The 23476-nt window shown below is 38.5% G+C and overlaps 2 protein-coding genes across 2 annotated transcripts; one reads left to right on the top strand and one right to left on the bottom strand.

The window, feature by feature from the left end:
- The first annotated feature begins 591 nt into the window (after positions 1 to 591).
- On the top strand, positions 592 to 10518 carry LOC141435375 (uncharacterized). The gene is made up of 3 exons (XM_074098092.1): positions 592 to 1824; positions 2279 to 2509; positions 7671 to 10518. Exons 1-3 carry the CDS (start codon positions 1066 to 1068, stop codon positions 7848 to 7850), a joined length of 1170 nt encoding a protein of 389 aa, XP_073954193.1. The 5' UTR covers positions 592 to 1065; the 3' UTR covers positions 7851 to 10518.
- A 3189-nt stretch (positions 10519 to 13707) lies between these two features.
- LOC141435355 (uncharacterized) lies at positions 13708 to 22360 on the bottom strand. Its single transcript, XM_074098065.1, has 5 exons — positions 21764 to 22360; positions 20476 to 21222; positions 18754 to 18984; positions 17481 to 17564; positions 13708 to 16274 (listed from the first exon to the last, which is right to left on the bottom strand). The coding sequence occupies exons 2-5, from the start codon at positions 21196 to 21198 to the stop codon at positions 16188 to 16190; spliced, it is 1125 nt and encodes a 374-aa protein (XP_073954166.1). The 5' UTR covers positions 21199 to 21222; positions 21764 to 22360; the 3' UTR covers positions 13708 to 16187.
- Between the last annotated feature and the right edge of the window lie 1116 nt (positions 22361 to 23476).

The raw sequence follows: 23476 nt of genomic DNA, 5'->3' as shown, positions 1-23476 counted from the left end.
GGGAAGAAAAGTTCTCGAGTGGCAATCATAAACCGCAAGACGAAGTGTTGCCAGCCCTCCCACTAGGTGGACTGAGGACATTGTGAGAATTGCAGGCAACCGCAGGCTAGAGTGAATAGGCTGTTACTGAACCAGTACACAGATACACCTTGGGCGACATCTGTACCGTGATTGACCGCTATCTCACCTGAAACATCAGGCTGATCATCAGGCAGGTTGTATGGAAAAAAAACTGTGGATTGTGGCGAGTTGTGATTTATATTCTGGCGTTCTAGTCCTTTGTTCAGCAGTGGAAGTCTTCTGGCTGATGATGATGATCACACCAATTAACCAAGTCCGAAAGTAACCTAAGCTTATGTAAGAAACATTATTTTTTCATACATTTTTCATACAAATATCTGCCCCGCCTGGGTATCGACCTCAAACTTCGTATAAATAATCGCCATATATATAGAGAACATATAATAATAATAAGAGAAACATATTTAAGAGAAATTTCATATCAACTCATTACATCTAACAATACTCGTCGCACACGATTCATTACTTGTTATTATATATGGACAAAAATTACTTAGTTCTCTTGTTAAATAGTTTTCAAAACTTCCTCAGAAAACTACGCAGTTTGACATTTGGTTTGCTTGCTTGACGTTTGTATTATGAAGAATGTATGAGAACACGAAAAGCACAAAATTTTCTTGAAATCAGCATAAATACTTGCTTTAAACCTTGATCAAGCAGAATGTTGGAAATGTATAATTTTAATTATTTATTGGAATTTTAGGTCCTTTTTCAGTTAATAATCCATTTACCGGTGTTTTAACGTTTTTTTTTAATGAAATTGTGAAACGCGCTTTATTAATCCATTCGTTCTTTTTTCCATTCACGAAGCCATCCCGAAGATCAACTCGAAAGTAGTCTATGGTTTCGACACGAAACGACACGTAAACGAAATTACTTCGTGGTAGCACATGAAGTTACGAGATCTGACACTTTAGTAGACGTGGTTTGTTTGAAATTCCTAGGTAGTTAAAGTGTTGATCGATACCGTTAATTAAAGTTAATATGGCGAACTTAAAGGAAAAAATAATAGATATATCTAAAAAAATAGCTAAAGAACAGAAATTTGGAGATAATTATGAATTGGACGTCAAGCAACTATCCACAGATGGAAATAGTTACTCTTCGGCAATTTTTAGAGTCACAATTTCGGAAAAAAATCGTGACTTAAAACTTTTCGCTAAAGCTGCGAATATTAACGAAGAATTCAGAAACAGTTCATACGCCAAAATATTCACCGACGAAGTATATTTTTACAGCGAATTGGCTGTAAAATTTAGAGAAATAGAAAATCGGCATGAGATAGAAGATAGGGATAGAGTTCTTCTACCCAAGTTTTACGGAGGTAGCACTACTTTTCGAGAAGAAACTATTGTGCTCGAAGATATAACTAGCAGAGGATTTATTGCTCACGATCCGCGATTGCCGTTTGGCTGGGAATACGCTTCTAAAGTAGTAGAACAATTAGCAAAATTCCATGCCCTCTCTTTTGTTTATAGTTTAGAAAATCCTGCAGAATTCACAAAGATTCTAGAAGATAACCCCTACCACATATTTGATACGAAAATAATGAGAGACGTATTATTCGATATGACAGTACCAGTAGCTCTTAAAGCACTGGAAGGGGAGAACAGAGAAAGGCTAAAGAATTATTTAGATAGCAAAGATAGATTCGAGGAGATGCTACAATTGTATCGACAGGCACCGAAGAGGGTCATTGTACATGGTGACTTCAAAACTAGCAACTTGATGCACCGACGACAGGTGAGTTGTGCGTGAAACTTTAAACCCTAATAGACAGAAAAGTTGATAAGTAACTGTCTTCTGATATAATGGTGTTCTAACTTAAATGTAAAATAAAATGAGGCGAGCGCGTAACGATGTCGCTGCTTTCAACTCGCCCACAAATCGCTAAGCTACATACGTATAAAACAATCTACACACTCGCAAACATCATGCCTGTATGCCCAAATGGGGTATGCAGAGCACACGAAACGTTACGGCTTCGGAGCCACTTTTAGCAATTTTAGGTTTTAAGTTTGACAAAAACGGTACAATAGTGACAGGTTGCTAGCCTGTCACCTACGGTATACCTTAACCTAAGTATATCATTTGTCGCCTGTTACGACATCCACGGAAGAAATGGGGAGGTGTAATTCTAACCCAACACCACACCGGTGTAAAATAAAACAACTAATATCTTTTTATTAAATTCCAGAACGGGCAGCTAGAAGTGATGCTGGTAGACTTCCAGATCATCCACGCAGGGACACCCGTCACGGATCTATTGTACTTCATCTTCCTTGGTTCTGACGAAGAGTTCCGAAGACTCCATTATCATGACTTACTCGAACATTACTATCTGAATCTGAAGAAATCCTTAGGGCTAATGAAGGTGGAAGTTGATGGTGTATACCCGAAGACTGCTTATGAGGCAGATTTGAAAATGGTAATACGTAGTCACTCATTAGGTAGTTATTTGGAATAGATCAAATTGTGGGTCAATTTTTAGAGTTCTGTACCCAAATGCATGGTACCTATTATGTATCGGAAATAACAAGAGAAATTGGGGAGCGCACGCGTCGTACATACCTGACAAAACCAGACTGACGAAATGTGAGGGTACCCTCATTTTCCAATACACTACATGCCTTTCCCGCGGGATAGTTTACCAACACTAAGTTTTTGGCAATCACTGATTGTTCACTAATACTATTTATTATACTGTTCAAGATAGTTCACTAACACTAAGTTTTCAGTAATCACTAATTGTTCACTAATACTACTTAAGGTAAACTTGTCCGTTGTAATCTCTTACACTACTTATTGTAATACTTGAATATTGTTTAAGTCGACTCATCAGAGTCACCAGTATCCCTATCTCTATCTTCTTGTTCTGACAGGTCATGGTAATCCAAGGCCAGTCTCTTGGCCTCCATATCTTGTGGTGAAGAAGGCGATCTAGTTCGTTTACTAGTTGGCGGTATGTGTTCTCGGTTCTGGTTAAAAGTATAGTCTTGTGGACCAGACACTCCTATAATATCCGCCCATCGCGACGATGGTGGAGTAGCACCCACTTGTACTGAGTCTTCATCATCTTCACTATCTTCCTGTGCCTTGTCCTCTGGGTGTACGCGTGTAGCTCGCTCTGTGTCTTGAATAGCACCTTCTCCTCCGTGACTTTGCATCTGATTTATATCCCTCTTGAACGATTTTCCATTACATTTTATTATGTACCTACAAATCCCCTGTCTCTTTTCTACTATTCCTTTCAACCAACGAGGCCCTGGACCATAATTTCGGAAAAATATTGCTTGTCCCGTTTGAAAGGAGCGTACTCGTGTGCGTTCATTCTCCTCAGAAGCATCGATCTTTTCCTGATCCTTAAATGTGAGAGGATTCAAGTGGTCAAACTTGGTTCTGAAACGTCTATTGTTTAAAAGTTCTGCCGGTGATTTGTCACTGGTGCTATTAGGCGTAGTACGTAACCCATACAATATTGTAGGCAATTTTATGTGCCAAGGGAGTGTGGGCTGTTTCCTCAGCTTATTTTTTACTGTTTGTACAGTTCTCTCTGCTTGTCCATTAGACGAAGGGTGATAAGGCGGTGTTAAGACTTGTTTTATTCCATTTGTAAACAGGAACGTTCTAAATTGTTCAGAAATAAAGCTTCTGCCATTATCACTGACTAAAGTATCCGGTAAGCCTTGCTCTGCAAATATATTTCTTAATGTATTTATAAGTGTTTCCGAACTCATATCAGGAACAATCTTGACCTCTGGCCATTTAGAAAATGCATCAATTAAAATGAGGAATGTTTTGCCTTGAAATGGTCCCGCATAATCAATATGTAACCTAGACCATGCTTTCTCGGGCATTATCCACTTATGACTTACTTGTGCAGGCATATTCCTATTCTCGGCACAAGTTTCACAGTTCTTCACTAACTTCTCAATATCTTTATCTACAGCTGGCCACCAAAAATAACTTCTAGCTATGGCTTTTGTAATTACAATTCCGTCATGGTTATTATGTAGTTCCTGTAGAATATAAGGTCTCATTTTTTCAGGTATAACAACTCGATTACCCCAAAGTATACAGTTCTTATATTCCGATAATTCCATCTGTTTTTGCATAAATATTTTAAATTCTGACTCCACTTTAGTGGGCCAACCGTTTCGGATCCAGTACAACACCTTACTTAGTGTTTTATCTTTCATTGTCAGTTTAGCCACTTCATTGGCTGATAGCTCCAAGTCCGATGGAGTTTCTTCTATGAGTAGAACTCCTAGGTACTCATCTTCGGTTGACTGGTCACGAGTTGGCCACCTACTCAAAGCATCAGCATTTCCTAGTTTTTTTCCTTCTACATATTGTATGGAGTAATCATAAGAGTTCAATAATAAAGCCCAGCGAAGCATTCTTGGAGAGATCACATTAGGTATGGGCTTTTTAGGTTCGAATAACCCTAATAATGGCTTGTGGTCTGTTCTGATTGTTATTTTCCTGCCACTTATAAACTGGTGGAATTTTTTAAGGCCAAACACTATTGCTGCTGCTTCTTTGTCTATCTGTGCATAATTCCTTTCGTGAATATTCATGGTTCGTGAAGCAAACATTATTGGCCTCGTGGAACCATCGTCCATTACGTGTTCCAAAACAGCCCCCATGCCATGTTGTGATGCGTCACACGACATCATGAGCTTCCTATTCACATCGTAATGAACTAAAGTGTCTGTACTTGACAGCATTTTGCGTAACTTTTCGAAAGCTCTTTGGTGTTGCGAGTTCCACTGCCACTTTACGTCTTTATTCAATAATTTATACAGTGGTTCCGCAATATTAGCCTTGTGTGGTAAAAAACGGTCATAAAAATTCAGTAATCCCAAGAAAGCTTGGAGCTCTTTAACCGTACTTGGGGCCGGCGTGCTTTCAATTGCATGAATCTTATCTGCACAAGGATGAATGCCATATTCATCAATGAGAAACCCTAAAAATTTCACATCTTTTACTGCAAAGCTACATTTTTCCTTATTTAACCTTAAACCAGCTTCCTTTAATTTTCTCAGCACCATTTCTAATCTCACATTATGTTCAATAATATTAGCCCCACTCACAACTATGTCATCCAGAAGCACAGCAATGCCTTTAATTCCGGCGAGCAAAGAAGACATTAGCCTCTGGAATATGCCTGGGCATGCTTTTACTCCAAAAGGTAAGCGTTTCATATTATACAGTCCTTTCGGTGTATTTATTGTTAACAGCTGAGCTGTTGATTCATCCACACTAACTTGAGTGTACGCCCTTTCTAAATCAATTTTACTGACGATTTTACCACCTTGTAGGGCTGTGAATGCTTCATCAAGAGTAGGAAGAGGATATGTATCAGTATCTGTTGCCATATTTACTGTAGATCTGTAGTCTCCACAAAGCCTAACAGTGCCATTTGATTTCAATACTGGTACTATGGGCGTAGCCCAATCAGAATGTGCAGTTGGTACCAGAACTCCTTCATCAACTAGCCTGTTTATTTCCTTAAAAACTCTTTCCCTCAAAGCAAAAGGAATGGATCGACTTTTCAAAAATTTCGGCACTGACCCTTCTCTTGGCGTAATATTCACCAAGGGCCCTTTATATTTCCGTAACCCTTCCTGGAAAACATCATTATATCTTTGAAGTAATTCTTTAGTTCCTGTATTATTTGTCATCACATGATATACTCCCTGAACCTGTATCCTTAATGGTTCAAACCAATTACGCCCTAGAAGACTGGGTCCATTTCCACTAGCAATATAAAGCATCAATTTATCATGTAACCCTTTAAAAGAAACTCCCACTTTAGTTTTCCCTAATATCTTTAAATGGTTATCTGTCCATGTAGTTAATGTGACCCCACCTTCCTCTAGTATGGGTAAGTCACCATTCCATATGAGCCTGGCTGTCGCTTCTGAGATAAGACTAAATGCACATCCAGAGTCAACTTCCATTTCAATAATGGATCCTTCAATTGACACGTTTACCTTATAAGCATCAACTTTACTTTCTCTAAAATTGTTTATGTTTGCCACATATAAACCATTAAAATTTGATTTATGTGTACTATCCTGTTTATTCTTAACCATGCATACAGACTCAATGTGTCCAATTTTACCACAAAAATTGCATTTACTCCATCTAAACTTGCACTCTCCCCTGTGTTGCCTACCACATCTGAAACAGGATTTAGTTGGTTTATCAAATCTTTTATTAGTGATTTTATTCACCTCCGTGGGTTCATCAACCTCTAAATTTGGCTTAGACGGTCCTGGAATTAAAATTACATTTGAATCAAATGTGGCAGTCTCATGTGAAAACGCTATCTCCGACGCTTGGGTAAAAGTCAGTTTTTCACTTTGCAATAATTTCCTTTTAACTTCTTTACTTCTAATACCACAGACTAACCGGTCAACCGGTAACCGTGGTGGCCTAGTGGTTTGACCTATCGCCTCTCAAGCAGAGGGTCGTGGGTTCAAACCCCGGTTCGTACCTCTGAGTTTTTCGAAATTCATGTGCGGAATTACATTTGAAATTTACCACGAGCTATGCGGTGAAGGAAAACATCGTGAGGAAACCTGCACAAACCTGCGAAGCAATTCAATGGTGTGTGTGAAGTTCCCAATCCGCACTGGGCCCGCGTGGGAACTATGGCCCAAGCCCTCTTGTTCTGAGAGGAGGCCTGTGCCCAGCAGTGGGACGTATATAGGCTGGGATGATGATGATGAACCGGTCGCGTAGTGTTCTATCTAAATCTTGAAAATTACAATTAATACTTAATTTCCTTAAATTTGCAACGTAATCCTTGACCTTCTCCCCCTCTTCTTGATTCCTTGAATGAAATTTAAAAGATTCCACAATTTCATTAGGTGTAGGGTGGAAATGATTCTTCAAAAATTGTAATATTGTTGTATAAGATACATCCTCTATGCTAGTGGGGGATACCAAGGAGACTACTAAATAAAATAACTCAGAACCACATACCGCCAACAAATTAGCCTTTTTCTTGTCGTCCTCTTCTATATCATTTGCCCGTAAGCAAAATTCAAACCTTGTAATGTAATTCTGCCAGCAACCATTTGCTATGTCAAATTCACCAAACTTAATACCCATCTTTGCGTTGCACACTTCACAAATTCACTATTTACTCCTTAAATATAGCCGATTACACGCTTAATTATCGTTTTATTCACGTCGCCACTATTATGTATCGGAAATAACGAGAGAAATTGGGGAGCTCACGCGTCGTACATACCTGACAAAACCAGACTGACGAAATGTGAGGGTACCCTCATTTTCCAATACACTACAGAACCCTATTTCTGTTGCAACACTGTCTGTCTGTCTGTCTGTCTCAGGGCTGTAGAACTTTAACAAATAAACAGTTGCAATCCATTTTTCTACTGAATTATATTTTTTGTATGCTAAATACTGTCTATATATCTATAGTTTCATAGTAATTATATGGAATACGAGTATGGAAAATTTAAGAATTAAGTAACAAATATTTTGGTGTAAATTGCCCCACATTTTTATTAATTATTTAAAAAAAAAATGTTTTTTTTCTGATCCCGCAGGCACTGCCGATTGGATTGGCAGTCGCGCTGACGATTCTGCCAATGATCCAAGTCGACTCCACTGACGCTATGAAAATAGAAGAAGACGTCTCTCCGAGCCAGACCCACAAGCCCAATTCCCTATATCCCGCCAGGATAAATGGAGTCATCAATGATTACGTAAAATGGGGGATATTGTGAAATTGACAATCTTCGAATGCTTCTGGATGGCGGTAACTTTGTCTACATATCATAAGTCTACGGGTTATGTTCAAAGTCAATGATAAGGCCGCGTTTCCACCAGAGATGTGACAGGATGCGCTGCGAGAAATGTTTGTGATGGACCAATAGGAACCCTTAAAATTTCCAATACATAAGTCAACGTGGGCGAGTGTGGCGATGATTTTCCGAAAATCGAATTTTACTGCAAGTGATTTTTCCATTCGCAAAATTTCCCAATCTTTATTTTTCTGTTAGTTTTACATTTTGTATATTAAGCAAAATAAAATCACAAGTTCGAATTTCGAGCCAAAAACGAGCAATCTATTATCTATGTCAGTGTTGCCATTCAGGGCAAAAGAAATCTATTCATTAACCTGCATTGCAGTCTGTAAAGCTGTTTACCCATTAATTGCCACGCGCCAGATTACGCTGGGCTTAGTCATGAAATTTGGTACGTACATAGGTATGTATACAGCTGGATGTCTGAAATGACACATAGGCTAATTTTATTTATTCCAATATTCCCACGGAATAGTTGTTCTTAACACAACACCTCAATGAAGATTACGATATAAATTTTGGGATTTCCCACGGGAATTTTGTAAAAACCCGGAATTTCAATTGTAACTACCAGATCGAATAGTTAATTCTAGTTCACTTTATTCATGCAAATCTTGCACTTTGTATGACGTTGCGTGACTTTAGAAGCCTGATTGATCTGTATAATACCTAGTTGCTACCTACTATTTTGTTGCTCTTTTAATTTACCTGTGACATCTCTCTCCACATGTTTAGTTAACATGTTTAGGAGAGTGGGTAGAGTGTCGATCGCGATCGGTTGTGTTTAAATTTCCAATTAGCGAAAAAAAAATTTTTGTTTTTTATGGTATAAGTAATACTAATAAGTTGCTATTCCTTTGTCGTTATATGGTGGTGGTGTTATAGGTAAGTTTTTCCTGGTTTTGGTTTGGATTTAATCCGTAGAATAGTTTTAATTTTATTCTGTTTGTGTTTGGGGGGTAGTCCATGCCAGCTTCCTTATGGAAGAAATGGATGGCTTGGACGACCCTGGAGGAGGGAATTTTTCCTCAATTGTTAGTAATGTTGATTTAGCTCAACATGAGCAATTTGAAAGAGAACAAGCGAAACTGATTTCCCTTTCAATGAAGGAATTTGAGGGGAAAAAATGCGCGAGGAAGCAACGCAATAAACAAAAAAAAAAGAAATTCTAATAGAAGTGATGGTGAGCGATGCCGTTCAAGGTCCGCTTCATCTTCTAGGGACTCAATGCAAAGCCCGGTCAGTGATAGCCAAAAGGATACACCGCTCCCCTTAGGCCAAAATATCGTCAGTCAGACTCCGCCATCATTCTCTCCCCCAGAACATTTAGTTACACATCCACCTACCCAGAATGAAACTCAAACTCCTGCCTCCCCCTTTACACCGATAGGGCGAGAAAAATATTCTGAACGTGATCAGGGGCCCTTTATTGTACACGTCCAGAGGATAGAAGTTTCTCCAGATTCAGGAACCATTTTGCATCCGGTAGCGTTTGGTCTTTTTTTACAAAAACGAAAAAGGGAATTGCCTAATATAATTGACGGCACTGTTAAAAGGATTGGGCGCAACAGAGTGTCTATTAATTTCCACTCTGCTATCACAAATACAAGGCATCTATTCCCTCGTTCAATGTTACTAGGATGGGATTAGTGCGGGGTGTTCCGTCTGAATGGTCCCCGGAAGAGATATTAGAAAACATCCAGGTCCCCGAAAATTCAGGAGGTGCCCGTCCTGTGAAGGCCCGCAGACTAAATTACAAAAAAAATAACCCAGATGGCACGTACTGCTGGCTTCCCGCACAAACAGTAGTAATAACTTTCGATGGCCAAGTCCTACCGAAAAGAATTTTCATGTGTTTTAACTCTCTCCCAGTAGAGCAATACGAACTACCTACTATTCAATGCTTTCGTTGCTGCCGGTTCGGGCACACAAAAGAAAAATGCCGCTCGACCCCTCGCTGCTTCCGCTGTGGCAACTCTCACACAGGTGATTCCTGCAGGGCTGATGCAGAGGAAGGTTACTGCTGCAATTGCCCCGAAGGATTGGGTTCTGGTCACTTTGCCAATAGTAAAAACTGTCCCGAATACAACCGTCAACTTTTAATAAAAAAGTCAATGACTAGCGAAAATATTTCATATGTAGAAGCATCTAATCTTCATGCTAAGATCACCCGCAAATCCTATGCAAATGCTGCTTCATCTCCTTCAGGAGCATCTATGTCGTATAAAAAAACAACCTTTCATACTCCTCGTCCTCCGCCTCCACCTCGTAAAGGATATGATAAAGAAGCTCAAAATTCCATTATTAGAGACCCAGTTATTAACACAGGCCCTGTTTTCCCGGATAAACCTTCTGAAAAATCTAACGAAATTATCATTAACGAGTTGATCAAAATACTGTCTTATTTTGTGAAGGTATTCTCCCCTTCTAGCCCCCTTGCAGATAGTTCTTTGTTATCCCACGTTGCTCCACTTATTTCATCATTTCTGTTTTCTTCTAATAATGGATCAAGTAGTAATTCAGTGGAACTGCCGTAGTATAAATAATAAGAAGTCCGAATTCACTTTTCTGATTAATAAATATAATCCTTTTATTCTATGGTCTGTCCCAGAATTCGAGATACTAAAATGACAGTCTGAAATGTCACGTAAAAATAATGTGGCCAGCATAAAAGGAACAGTGCTGCTCCGTGATTTCGGTTTCTTAAATAACCGATAAAATGTTTATTTTACGATAGCAAAAATAACATTAATGCATTCAATATTCTACTTTCCATTTTACTTTATCATACGATAAAGTGATGAAATCTAAGCAAAATACAGTGTTCATCACTTAGTGCCAACGTAAAAATAATACAGAGGGGCTACTACAAAAGTAGAAAAATGAGTTCGTTTGGCAGCGTCCCTTTCACTCGCGTATTGAATGAGATAAGCGTCAGCGGGACGGCAACATACGAAGTTCGAGTTTTGCATTTCGTAGTTAGGGCCAGCAGGGCTACTACGAAATTCGAAATCGAAGTTCGTGTCGTTCCGTCCTTCTGACACTACTATTTAATTTAATACGTAAGTGAGAGGGACGTTACGGTACGAACTTTGATTTTAGAATTCCGGAGTAGGCCCTCAGATATCACACACGTCATTGTTCATGTTTTCGTATTCAAGTGGTATTCAACCGATTTTCGTTACTTTACTCGTATTGTCATCGGATGTGATCAGTGCGTTTTCTATTTAGATATTCATATCGTAGAATAATAAATCAAATATTCATTATTTTCATATTATTTAGTTAATGTAAAACTTACTTAGAATGAAATTGAAATAAACATCAACATCTATAAAAAGTCGAAATATTTCGAAAACGGTCGCATTTTTATTAGACCTATTTTACCTTTTCTAGAATGTCCTAAGTGCCCTACATTTCAGTACATCACGGATCCGTTCATATCTTAATATTTTACGACATACATACATAGGTACCTACAAAATCTTTCGGTAATAACCGGTTGCGGCACATCACTATTTATGAGACGCAAAAAACAGGTAACACATGAAACGTCATTTTAGTATCTCGAATTCTGGGACAGACCATAGCCGTATCAGAGATATGGCTAAAACCTGATTCTAACTTCAAATTAAATAGTTTCATTACTCTGACGGACTGCAGGGCGGATGGTCGAGCTGGATGTGCCCTGTTCATCAGAGATCATTGCTCTTTTTCACCTATCCCGACTCCTCGACGCAACACCGGTTGGCATACAATCTGTGCTCGCGTTGGAGACATAACCTTTTTATCTTTATATTTGCCTACTCCCTCCTCCGAAATCCTCTCCGAATTAAAACAATTAATCGGGACCCTGCCCCAACCAGTTATTATACTGGGTGACTGTAATGTTCATCATCGTGTTTGGGGGTGCGATAAAAACGATTCTCTCGGTGAACAACTTTTGGAGATATTACATTCAGTTAATTTGTGCCTGTTAAACACGGGATCCCCCACATTACGCACTCTACCCAACCAAGCTATTAGTGCAGTAGATTTATCCTTCAGCTCTCCCTCACTGGTCTCTCAGAGCTCCTGGGAGGTTCTTGATAGCACCTTTGGAAGCGACCACTTCCCGATTCTTATCAGGCTTCCTTCCTCGTCTCCAAAGCGCCCACCTGTTGTTAAGCCTCTTTTAGTATACAACATTAATGGAGGACACTGGGACTCTTACAAGCAGTGTCTCGAAACTGAATCTACTAATCTTCCTTTAATTACCCCAAGCTCCATAGAAACCTGCTCGGCTGCCTTAGTACTTGCTGTTAAATCGGCAGCTGATAAAGTTTTTCCCCTCAAAAATTCAGCTTCAGGCAAGCTTCCTTCTCCTCCTTGGTGGGACAAAGATTGCACAATTGCAGTTAAGAATAGAAAGAAAGCCGAACGGGCATACTCCGCTAATATGACGTCAGAGAATTTTCAAATATTGGGAAATATTATGTCTGAAACAAAAAAGTTACTCAGTGACAAAAAGTTTGATGGATGGAAAAGATTCTGCTCCTCCTTAAATCCGGCCACCCCAGACTCCTTAGTGTGGAACAACATCAGGAGATTTAGGAGGTCATACAATCCTCGCTCCGTTTCATATCCTCCTACTCAAGAATGGGCTGAATCTTTCCTATCAAATATAGCCCCCCCTCATGTTCCGGCTTTACATGATCTAAAAATTGAATCTCCTATCGTCGAATCAACTGACCCCTTAGATCAACCATTCTCTATGCAGGAGCTGAATAATGTCCTTAAGTCTGTTAAAGATTCTTCCCCAGGTTATGATGGGATTCCCTATTCTTTCATTGCCAAGGCTGGTAAATCATTCCTAATATATTTTCTTAACTTAATTAATTGCATATTACTTTCTGGTCTCCCTCCGTCCTCTTGGAACTCCCAGCTGATTTTGCCAATCCTTAAATCATCCAGGGATCCCAATGATCCTCGATCCCACCGCCCAATAGCATTATCATCAGTCCTAACCAAAATTTTAGAACATCTAATCAAAAACAGACTTGTGTGGTATATGGAAAGAACCTTTTTGGAAAAACCCAGTTTGGTTTCAGAAAAGGTAAGAGTACTGTGGATAGCCTGGCCATTTTTACATCTGATATAAGACTCGCATTCTCGCGTGGAGATTCGGTGGTTGCTGCTTTCTTGGACGTGGAGGCTGCTTATGACAATGTCCAGCTCCCTATTCTCAGGGAAAAAATCCGCAAGCTGAGAATTCCGGTGAGGCTGGCTCATCTTGTAGGTAACCTTCTTGCAGAGCGACAAATTACTTTTTACGGAAGAGACCCTCTAGTCAACCCATCGAGTCTGGTTTGGCGGGGGCTGCCACAAGGATCAGTACTCAGCCCATTGCTATACAACTTATACACACATGACTTGGAAGACTCTGCTGGAGCTTCCCATATCCTACAATATGCCGACGATTTACTGCTTTATGCATCAAGTAGAAGTATAGAAGCTGCATCTGAAATGATCTCATTATCTTTGTTGGAAACCAATTCCTGGCTAATAAACAATGGCTTATCTCTTTCATCTTCTAAAAGTTGTGCTGTGATTTTCTCTCGAAAGAAAGTAATTCCAAATATAGAAATATCAATAAATGGGTGTCCGATCCCTGTCAGATCGCATTTTAAATTTCTTGGAGTAGTTCTAGACTCGAAACTGAACGGTGAAATGCATTTCGATCATGTTTTAAAAAAATGTGAACGCAGTCTCAATACTCTTAGATGTCAAAAAATCAAAAAATCAAAATCATTTATTCAGTAAATAGGCCGCAATGGGCACTTTTACACGTCATTTTTTAAAACTACCAGCGCTTTCGGAAAGACCATCATTGCCAAGAAGAATGCGCCGCAAGAAACTTGGCAGAAAGTCATTTTTTCAACATAAAATAATTACAAATAAAATACTTAAAAACTACAGTATACAATGAAATAAAAGAAAATACAAAAAATAGTAATAATAATACAGGGATGTCTATCTGGGGTATGGTGGGGCGCTCACCCAGCCTCTCTCAGGCTTTTATACAACGCCACTGTAAGAAGTGTGTTAGATTATGGTTCTTTTCTTTTAGTCCCAGGCAATAAAACAGGCTTTCAAAAACTTGATCTTATTCAATCAAAAGCCCTACGAATCATTTTAGGAGCAATGAGGTCCAGCCCCATAAATGCTCTCCAAGTAGAATGCGCTGATCCTCCTCTCAAGTTACGTAGGCAGTTCTTGGCTGACAGTTATCTATTTCGGTCCCTCCAATTTTCTCATCATCCTATTATTAACCGATTATTTGATCTAAAATCTTTGAAATGCTGGAATAATAATGGGCCACCCTGCCTTGTCAAACGCTTTCAGAAATTTCAGTCCATCAAGGACCCTGTCTTCCATTCTTCCAAGCTCCCCCTATTCGAGTTTAATTATGAGACCATTACCCATCAACCCAATGTGGTACTTAATTTTGACATCTGCCACACATGCTGATGAATATCTTCGTCAAATTCTCAGTAGAGAGTGGCACGACTGGAATACCATCTATTGTGATGCATCTAAGTTGTCTGCGGTTGGATGCGTAGGAGTGGGAGTGTTTCATTCCCAGTTCAATATTGTCCAAAAAATCAAATGTCCACCGGAAACTTCCGTCTATACAGGGGAATGTATAGGTATCTTAGAGAGTGTTAAATATATTCTGCTTTTCAAATTGAAAAAAAAAAAACGCTAATTTTCTCAGATTCACGCAGTTGTTTACAGGCTTTACTTTCGAACCCTTTTTCAGTTAAATTTCATAACCCTGTTATTTATCAGATCAAAGAAAAATTAGTTGCCTGTAAAGCAAGAGGATACGAGGTTACCCTGGTTTTGGTCCCAGGTCACACAGGAGTCAGTGGAAATGAAAAAGCTGATCAAGTTGCCAAGGAAGCTGTAGTATGTGGGGATAAGGTTCCGTTTCGAAATTATTGCCACGATATAGTTCCTCTGGCCTCCCAATTCTTGACTCAAGCATGGGCTTCACACTGGACCAACTCAAGCAAATCTCGGGGAAGGCTTTACTCTTTAGTTCAACCTACAATCTCTAGAAAGCCCTGGTTTGCTAGAACATTTATTCCAAAGCAGTTTTGTTCTACAATAATACGGATGCGCTTAGGACACTGTTGTACAGCATCACATTTAGTCCGTGACTCCTCACTATGCGAATGTGGGCTAGATGACGGTGACCTTAATCACATCTTTTTCGCTTGTCCTCTTTATGATAATATAATTTTTTATAACGAACTAATAAGACTTAAAGTTTCTTTTCCAACCCATATTCTAGACCTTTTGCAATCGAAGGAAAAATACATATTTATTGCATTAGGTCTGTTTTGTCAAAAAAACGAACTAAAATTGTAGTTCTATATGAAATTTTTATAATTAATTTTTATTTAAGTATCAACTTTGTTGTTACTAACATTCTTATATCAATGTATCCTGCTAAGAATAACTCTTTATTACTTAGGTACTTACTTAGCTGACTAACCATCCTTTTTTCCTGCTTTGTTGTGGCTTTTTTGTTTACCCTTTTTCTTTTCAGGAATAGCAACTGATTTCCATTGTAAAAATGCTTTTCTCCTTCGTTTCTGTATTTTTAACCAATAAATCGACATGACGCTGGCTCAATCTATAGACATAGCCAAAGGAAAAAAAAAGTTTAGTTATAATTGTTGTATTCTTGGTTGCCCTGAAAACCAGCGCCTTGACTGAAGAAATTCAGACATCGGCATTTGCTGAGTAGCATCCATTTTGGTGCTTTGTTAACTATTGTTATATTTAGATTTAGATTTCATGTACAAACTTTTTTAACACTAAATAAATCAATTCTATTCTATTCTATTCTATTTACCTATCCTCGTTCCACCGAGCTGTTTCCACTGGAGCTGTGCCAAGCATAGGTACCTAAATGAAGCGATTCTATTGGTTCATGTCATGACATGACAAGCACATTCATCGCAACGCATCCTCGCACATCTGGTGGAAATACCCTTTCAGGCTTTAGACGTCACAAGCTGTATAAAGACCAGCTGTTCGTGACTGGGTAGCCCAATGGTTCCCAGCTTGCGCCTACGAAGCTTTAGATCACGGATATTTGCATGAAAAATACAAATGTTTGTGCCTCAAGTCTTGTATACATTATGAGACATATGAAAATGCTTTTTTTTAATAAATTATTTTATTTAATGTTACGAGCGTCTTTTAAATGATGCCCCAGCGTTTGTAGTCCGCGACGAGTGCGCGGAACCGTTCGGCGAACAGCTCGGTGTGCCGCGGTACGAACTGGCCCTGGGGAAACATAAAGAAATAAAATCATAGCTTCCAGAGTCATAGACAAGCTATTAACAACCCATCCAACTAAATTATAAATGCTAAAGTTTGTAAGACATTTTCACGTCTAAACCAGCTGATCCGATTTAGGTAAGTACTTAGATGAAATTCGGTATGCAGATAGTTTGAGTCACGGGAAGGACATAGGATAGCTCTTGTCCCGGAAAGTTGCACGGTTCCCGCGCGGGATAGCGATAAACGAATTCTTTGGGGACGGGGTTGCGGTAACAGCTAGTTACTAAATAAGTGATTGTGTATTACGTATTTTCTGACATATTTACATACGAACATTGCAAGTTAAATGAAAAATCAAATAAATAATTGATTACTAATGATATTTCAATGACTTAAAACTTTGTACAAGGTTTTATTCACTGAGATATTACGGTTGACCTTGCATCAGTCCGTATGGCTGAGCGCTGCGAGCTCTCTGCCCTCTATCTCAATAACGGTTGGACGTATAAAAAAAATTTAACACAATATTTGTTCCAAATTTTATGCTCTACAGTTTTGTAATAAATGTTAACATCACTGGAGCTAAAGAAACCGAGATAATCGCGAAAAACTGACTTTTTTGACATTTGACCTTGAATAACATTTGACCTTGAATAACTTACGACGCGGACACGAGATTAAATGTGACTTTTGAGACAACATTTAGGACACCCAAATGAAGCTGTACACGAGTTTCCAGCTTATTATCTCTCATTCCGAGGTTGACCCCTTCTCATTCCTTAAATGACCGAATTAACAGGTAAATATTATTACTAGCCGTGGTGGCCTAGTGGTTTGACCTATCGCCTCTCAAGCAGAGGGTCGTGGGTTCAAATCCCGGCTCGCACCTCTGAGTTTTTCGAAATTCATGTGCGGAATTACATTTGAAATTTACCACGAGCTTTGCGGTGAAGGAAAACATCGTGAGGAAACCTGCACAAACCTGCGAAGCAATTCTATGGTGCGTGTGAAGTTCCCAATCCGCACTGGGCCCGCGTGGGAACTACGGCCCAAGCCCTCTTGTTCTGAGAGGAGGCCTGTGCCCAGCAGTGGGACGTATATAGGCTGGGATGATGATGATGATGATGATTATTACTAACGAAATGGATTGAAGGATTGATGGATGTCAGATCGCTCTGTTTAAGTTGTCATACATCAAAGCTTACTAACCAGCTCGAAGCTTGGCGCTTCTTCAGGGGCTATAGTGACAAAAGGCAGCGCCATTGCGCCTATGTAAACGCCATAAGGAAGTTTCTGGAATTAAAAACATACTTACATGTAAAGAAGATGTTACAGATAATAAAAATACAACGTGTGTACTCTCTGGACAAAAACCGAAATCCCGAGTGATCAGTTGAGTAACATCTCAGGAATGTTCTATTAGCTTTGGCTGACGTAGGTCATGTTCTAGGTTAGTCATTTTATGAGTAGGTCATGTTCTAGGTTAGTCATTTTATGAGTAGGTCATGTTCTAGGTTAGTCATTTTATGAGTAGGTCATGTTCTAGGTTAGTCCTTTTATAAGTAGGTCATGTTCTAGGCAAGTCATTTTCTTGGTAGGTCATGTTCTAGGTAAGTCATTTTCAGAGTAGGTCATGTTCTAGGTAAGTCATTTTCGGAGTAGGTCATGTTCTAGGCAATTGCAGTTGCAATTGATCTATCTAAGTATTGCAAATTATTTGATTAGGTATATGAATACAAAAAATATTACATTTTTTCAAAATAAAATTAATGTACTCGTATGTTGCGAAGTATTAAATCGTAAATAAATAATTTCTTATTTTCTCTTTAATCGATCGATTGATTAAAATTTCAATCTGCGTTCAGCCCATGAGACACATGAGATCCCACATTACCATACAATACTCATTAACCCTTTGTTAAACACCACATAGTACTTAAGCAATACAGAAATCAAAAAGAGAACATTATTTAAGTTAAGTAAACAATATGTATTTAAACTCTTTATTGTACAAAATAAGTAAACAAACACAATAAGCGCCTTATCGGAGCTATCTCCTCCAGGAAAACTTTTTAGAATACAATAACAACTCTTTATTGAACGAACACTAACACATAAGTAGTAAGCAGTACAGAAAACATAGGTAGGTACTCATATAGAGATTTAACAGAAATAACCTAACCAACAAAAAGTTGGAAAATTCCCTACTTCGTCATTTTAAGATTTAAGATCTCATTTTTTTTTTTTTTAAAGAAACATGTCTAACAACTATCACTAGAAAACTTGATTTCTAATAAAAAAACCGCATCCAAATCGGTCCACCCGTTTAAGAGCTATGGTGCCACAGACAGACACACAGACAAACATACACATAGACACACATAGCGGTCAAACTTATAACACCCCTCTCTTTGCGTCCGGGGTTAAAAATAAGGAATAGATTTTAGCCGGAGCACATTCTGGGCACACTGTTGTTACTTGCCTCCTTCAAATCGGTCTCAAACTCCTCCCTCCCATAGAGGTCCTCAGCTTCAATCCCCAGCCGGGCGAGCGCCAGCGTGAGCTGTTGGTAGTAATGGTCCACCAGGCGGCGGTAGTGCTGCTCGCGGAACTGCTCGTCGGAGCCCATGATGATGAAGTAGATCAGGTCGGACACGGGGCTGCCGAAGCGGACGGTTTGGTAGTCTACCGGGATCACGTCGACCTTACCATCCTGGGGCAGAAACAAAATAAATAAATATCAGGCAATGAGGGCTATCGTTTTTTGTCTCACTAGGTGGCGCACTGTTGCGTGAGGTTTTTAAGTATGGCTTTCAAAGTCTGTTATTACGGGCGTGAAACAAAGTTTAGATTAAAAGCATATTTAATACACCTTAAAACCGTAAAATAAAAATATCGAGCATGCCACAGTGTTGCATATCCCCGTTTTGTTTCGGAAAAAAGGAGGACAAAGGTTTTCCGAAAGACAAAACTGTCTCAAAACACAGACATTCTTGCCCCGAACGCATATTTGCCATAATTAATTTCAGATATTGCAAAATATTCACAAAATTATTCTAATTATAAATAAACCCGCGTAGCTCACCCAAAAAACTATGAGATTGGAATTTCGAGACCTCACGCTACACTAGCGCCTCTAGGCGCTAATTCATTCGCGATAGCCCTCATTGACACAATTGACCTGTCTAAATAACAAAGCTTGTATAATGGGTAACTACTAGGCAACGGATAAACATACTTATATAGATAAAAATACATACTCAAATACATATTAAACGTCCAAGGCCCGAGAATAATCATTGAGGTTCTCTAACTACTTGTCTATGTCAAAGATGAAAGTTTGTAGTGTTGGTTACTTTTCCCAGGAAATGAGCCAATTTTTATGAGCAGTAACACCCAAGATTTATTTTTAAAACGAATAAGTTTTTCGCTTGTGCCGGATTGGATTTGAACCGCATCTCTTGGGTATATAATGCGTCATGGTGCTATGCTAACCGCACCACGGACGGGGCTCATGAAACTTTGATCGCTGGATATTATGCCAATAATGGCGTGTGATGCCATCTGTTGTAACAATTATAACTTTCTAACGTTTCAAATTGCATTAAAAAGTGGAAAGAAACGAAACGATGTAGATTCTTCTGTATTATTTGTTATATCAGCAGAACATACGTTTGCCAAAGCAAATCAGTTTTTTAGACGAAAAAGTGTGAATGTGTGTATGTGCGTGTGTGTGGTATTTGACAACTCCTAAATTTACCATATCCTGTACTTATAGGTATTACTATGAATGAAAATATAGATTATACAGCCAATGTTTAGTGAAGAAAAAAATGATTCGGTTGTAAAACTATTTAATAGTGATTGTTTGAAAAATCTATTGATTTCTCTCTCTAAAACTCATTCTATAACGGTTTCCTCTAGATGTAGTAAGTTCGCTCCTTGCGAGTAACGTCACATGATATTAAGTTATATCTTTCTAATTTTTTAATTACAAATCTTTATAACTATTATATGTAACAGGAGCTTAAAAAGTGGTTTTCCATTCGATAACACGCATTGACAAGCTTTGATTTAAGTAGGTATAAAAAAAACATAGTCAAATAGTGTTGGCAGCACGCTTGGTACATTTAGCGAGTTTAGCCAGCCACTTAGCACACTCAAAAAACTTACTCGTTAAAAAAACTAATATGAAAATACTCGCCAATTCCCTGTGCATCAAGTTACTCGGTCGGTAGTCAGCGTGGACGATGACCGCAGTTTTCCGAGCCTTGCTGAACTGCAGCATCTTGCTCCACCCCACACAGTCCAAGTGGCGGGCAACCGCCTCCCGATCCTCGTCATCCACCACTGCTAAAGCTCCGTCAATCAACCCTTGCCACTGCTCACCATCAGTCCAAGGAGGACTCATCAATGCTTTATCCACCTTCAGGAACTCTTCAGGACGCTCCTTGCAGAAAGCCAGCGACAAAGCGTGAAACTTCGCCAATACTTCAACTGATTTCGAAGCATACTCCCAATCGATATACTTGAACCGGTCAGGGACATCGTACCCTCTGCTCACCAAGTTTTCCATGACGATAGTCTGAGTTCCATCAGCTCCGCTGCAGCCGTAATACTTTGAGAATACGAATCTGTCGGTAACTCCATGTTTGTCCTGAAGTTGCTCGAAGACGCTCGCCAGTTGTGTGTAAACATAGTCTTCTATTTGGAATATTTGATTAGCACCAAGATTAATGCCTATGGTGGCTACTTTAGCGAAGAGTTCCACTTTTTCTTCATGAGTTGTTATTGTGGCTGCAAAGAGGGCTGAAGTGTAGTTGGCTCCAGGAGTAGTGATGGGTCTGACCTCAACTTTAGAATTATGCGGGAATTTCTTCTCAACAATAGAATTGAGGACCTTTTTTAGGGTTTCTTCGGCCGGCATTTTGGAATACGAACGGTAAGGAAACTGTACAGTTATGAAATGGTTATCATCATAAGATTACTTATCACTATTTACTGCTTTTTATCTCAAGTGTGTACTTAACCAATATTTATTCAACCAAAGCTATTAGAGATGATGACTGGTGAGCATGATATTACAGTTCACATCTCATTAATCTAATTTTCATTTAAATAGGGGTTTGAGATTGTACTATTATTATTATTATCTTTGAAGTCGCTTTTAATTGTATGACTAAATATACTATAGTAACATTTTCTAGCAAGCCATATCTTAATAGATTGTTTAAAAGTATTTATTTTTTTAGATTTGAACACATCAGGAATTTTATTGTAGACTGAGATGCACATATTGTAGGAATTCTTTGAAGTTAATGCTAGTCGCGTAGGGGGTTTGTGTAGTTTGTACCTGTACTGAGATCGGACTTTACGAGAACTTAGCTGCTGTACTTCATTAAATTGGTTCTTATATTTATGAACAAATGTAGCAACTTCAAGAATGTATATGCATGGAAAGGTTAGAATGTAGTTATCCAAAAAATACTGACGACTTGATTCCATTCGACCAATGCCAAATATGGCTCTAATACAACGCTTTTGCATAGGAAATATTTTGTTTCTATCCTTGCAATTCCCCCACAACACTACACAATATCGTAGAATAGAATTTACATACCCATTATAAGCAGTAACAGCTGCTTTTATTGAAACAGTTTGCGATAACCTTCTTAATGCAAATATGAAACTATTTACTTTAGCACACTCTTACACGACTAAATCTAAATCCGTAGGTGATCATAGAGACGGAAATAGTTCGCGGCGTATATTCCAGTAGAGCTGTATTTTCATTCTAAGTAAATCTTTTTATTTAGACTTAAAATTTAAATGTGTTAAGGTCCAAAATTTTGAAAGATAGCTTTAAATATGCCGCCACGAAATGCTGGAGCAACATCCCGCCACCAATAAGAAATGTGAAATCGCTATGTAAATTCAAAAAGGACTTCCGTGCATGATCATTTATTAAACTTACGGATCAGCTCAACATAAGCGCTTTTGTGTAAGATGTGATGTGGTTGTACCTGAGGGTGGGGAGGGGCTCTGTTGTCGGTTGGAGTAACCGTGTTGCGGTTTGTGTCCCAATGTTGCCAGGCTGCAATAATTTTGTCTGGGTGCGAATTATTTTATGTATTATCAAAATCTCTTTATTTTTCGAATTTGTATTTTATTTTTTAATTTATTATTAACTTTTTTCATCTTAGCATGAACATGTTTGTATCTAATTCTTACTTTTGGGAAATAAAGATTTATTATTATTATTAAAGATCAAATAGGTTTTTTAAAATTGAGAGTTTTGGCTCTCAGAACAGTTGAGGAAGTGTGGATTGAATTAGAGGGGAAGTACCTCTATGTCAAATATAAACACGGATTTCACTCACTCTTACTTAGTATTCGATTTGGTTTGAAATTTGGTAGATAAACATTATACAATGTCAGTACAGTCAACTAAATTATGTGCAATAATTAACAAAAAATCTCGACCTGTGACATAATTTTCTACCCTACATCTAAGTCTATCGAACCGTCTGGCCGATATTGTAAGAAATTAGATTAATAATTATATTATCACAATATTGAAGATAAACTTAATTTCTTGCAATATCGGCCAAACGGTCCGATAGACTTATGTACGGTAGAAATTTATGTCACAGGTTTTCAATTTTCAACCTACTTCAAAAAAGGAGATTCTCAATTCGTGTGTATGTTTTTTTTGTAAGTAGTTTGTTACGCGATAACTCCGCCAATTGTGGGCCGAATTTCAAAATTCCTATTTGTTCTTGAGAGAAGTCTCTTCGGTCTATTTTCCATACAAACGTAGCCCCGGTCTCATTTGAAAACTAGGCAACAGACATAGATGAAATTTTATAAGTATGGATTATAGGTAATTATCTATGCCTGTGGTGTTTCAGATTTTCATATAAATGTGTAATATCAGAATTACAGGAGCTCAAAAGTCGTTAAAAAAAGATGATAACTTTGCACGAGAATTACAGACTAATAAAGCATTTTTACAAAAATCAAAAAAACCACAGGCATAGAAAATATAATGAATAAGTATCTATTTATTATATATTTATTTGGACCTTCAACAATAAGTACACAGTTTCATTATTACTAACATTGCGTAACAACTTATAAGCTATGCGCCTTATTAATTACAGAAGATCACAGCATGCATTAAATAATTATACAGGTTGCACGAA

Source organism: Choristoneura fumiferana, chromosome 14 (assembly GCF_025370935.1).
Source record: "Choristoneura fumiferana chromosome 14, NRCan_CFum_1, whole genome shotgun sequence".
NCBI lineage: Eukaryota > Metazoa > Arthropoda > Insecta > Lepidoptera > Tortricidae > Choristoneura > Choristoneura fumiferana.
The sequence above is the reverse complement of the archived record's forward strand: the minus strand, read 5'-3'. Positions and strand labels throughout refer to the sequence as shown.

Excerpts from the sequence above, each read along its gene's own strand:
- LOC141435375 (XM_074098092.1), top strand. The coding sequence starts at position 1,066 with ATGGCGAACTTAAAGGAAAAAATAATAGATATATCTAAAAAAATAGCT. Across the intron at positions 1,825-2,278 it reads ACTTGATGCACCGACGACAG|AACGGGCAGCTAGAAGTGAT; the intron begins GTGAGTTGTGCG and ends ATTAAATTCCAG. Across the intron at positions 2,510-7,670 it reads ATGAGGCAGATTTGAAAATG|GCACTGCCGATTGGATTGGC; the intron begins GTAATACGTAGT and ends CTGATCCCGCAG.
- LOC141435355 (XM_074098065.1), bottom strand. The coding sequence starts at position 21,198 with ATGCCGGCCGAAGAAACCCTAAAAAAGGTCCTCAATTCTATTGTTGAG. Across the intron at positions 17,565-18,753 it reads TTGAGACCGATTTGAAGGAG|AAACTTCCTTATGGCGTTTA; the intron begins GCAAGTAACAAC and ends TTTTAATTCCAG. Across the intron at positions 16,275-17,480 it reads AAGCGCCAAGCTTCGAGCTG|GGCCAGTTCGTACCGCGGCA; the intron begins GTTAGTAAGCTT and ends ATGTTTCCCCAG.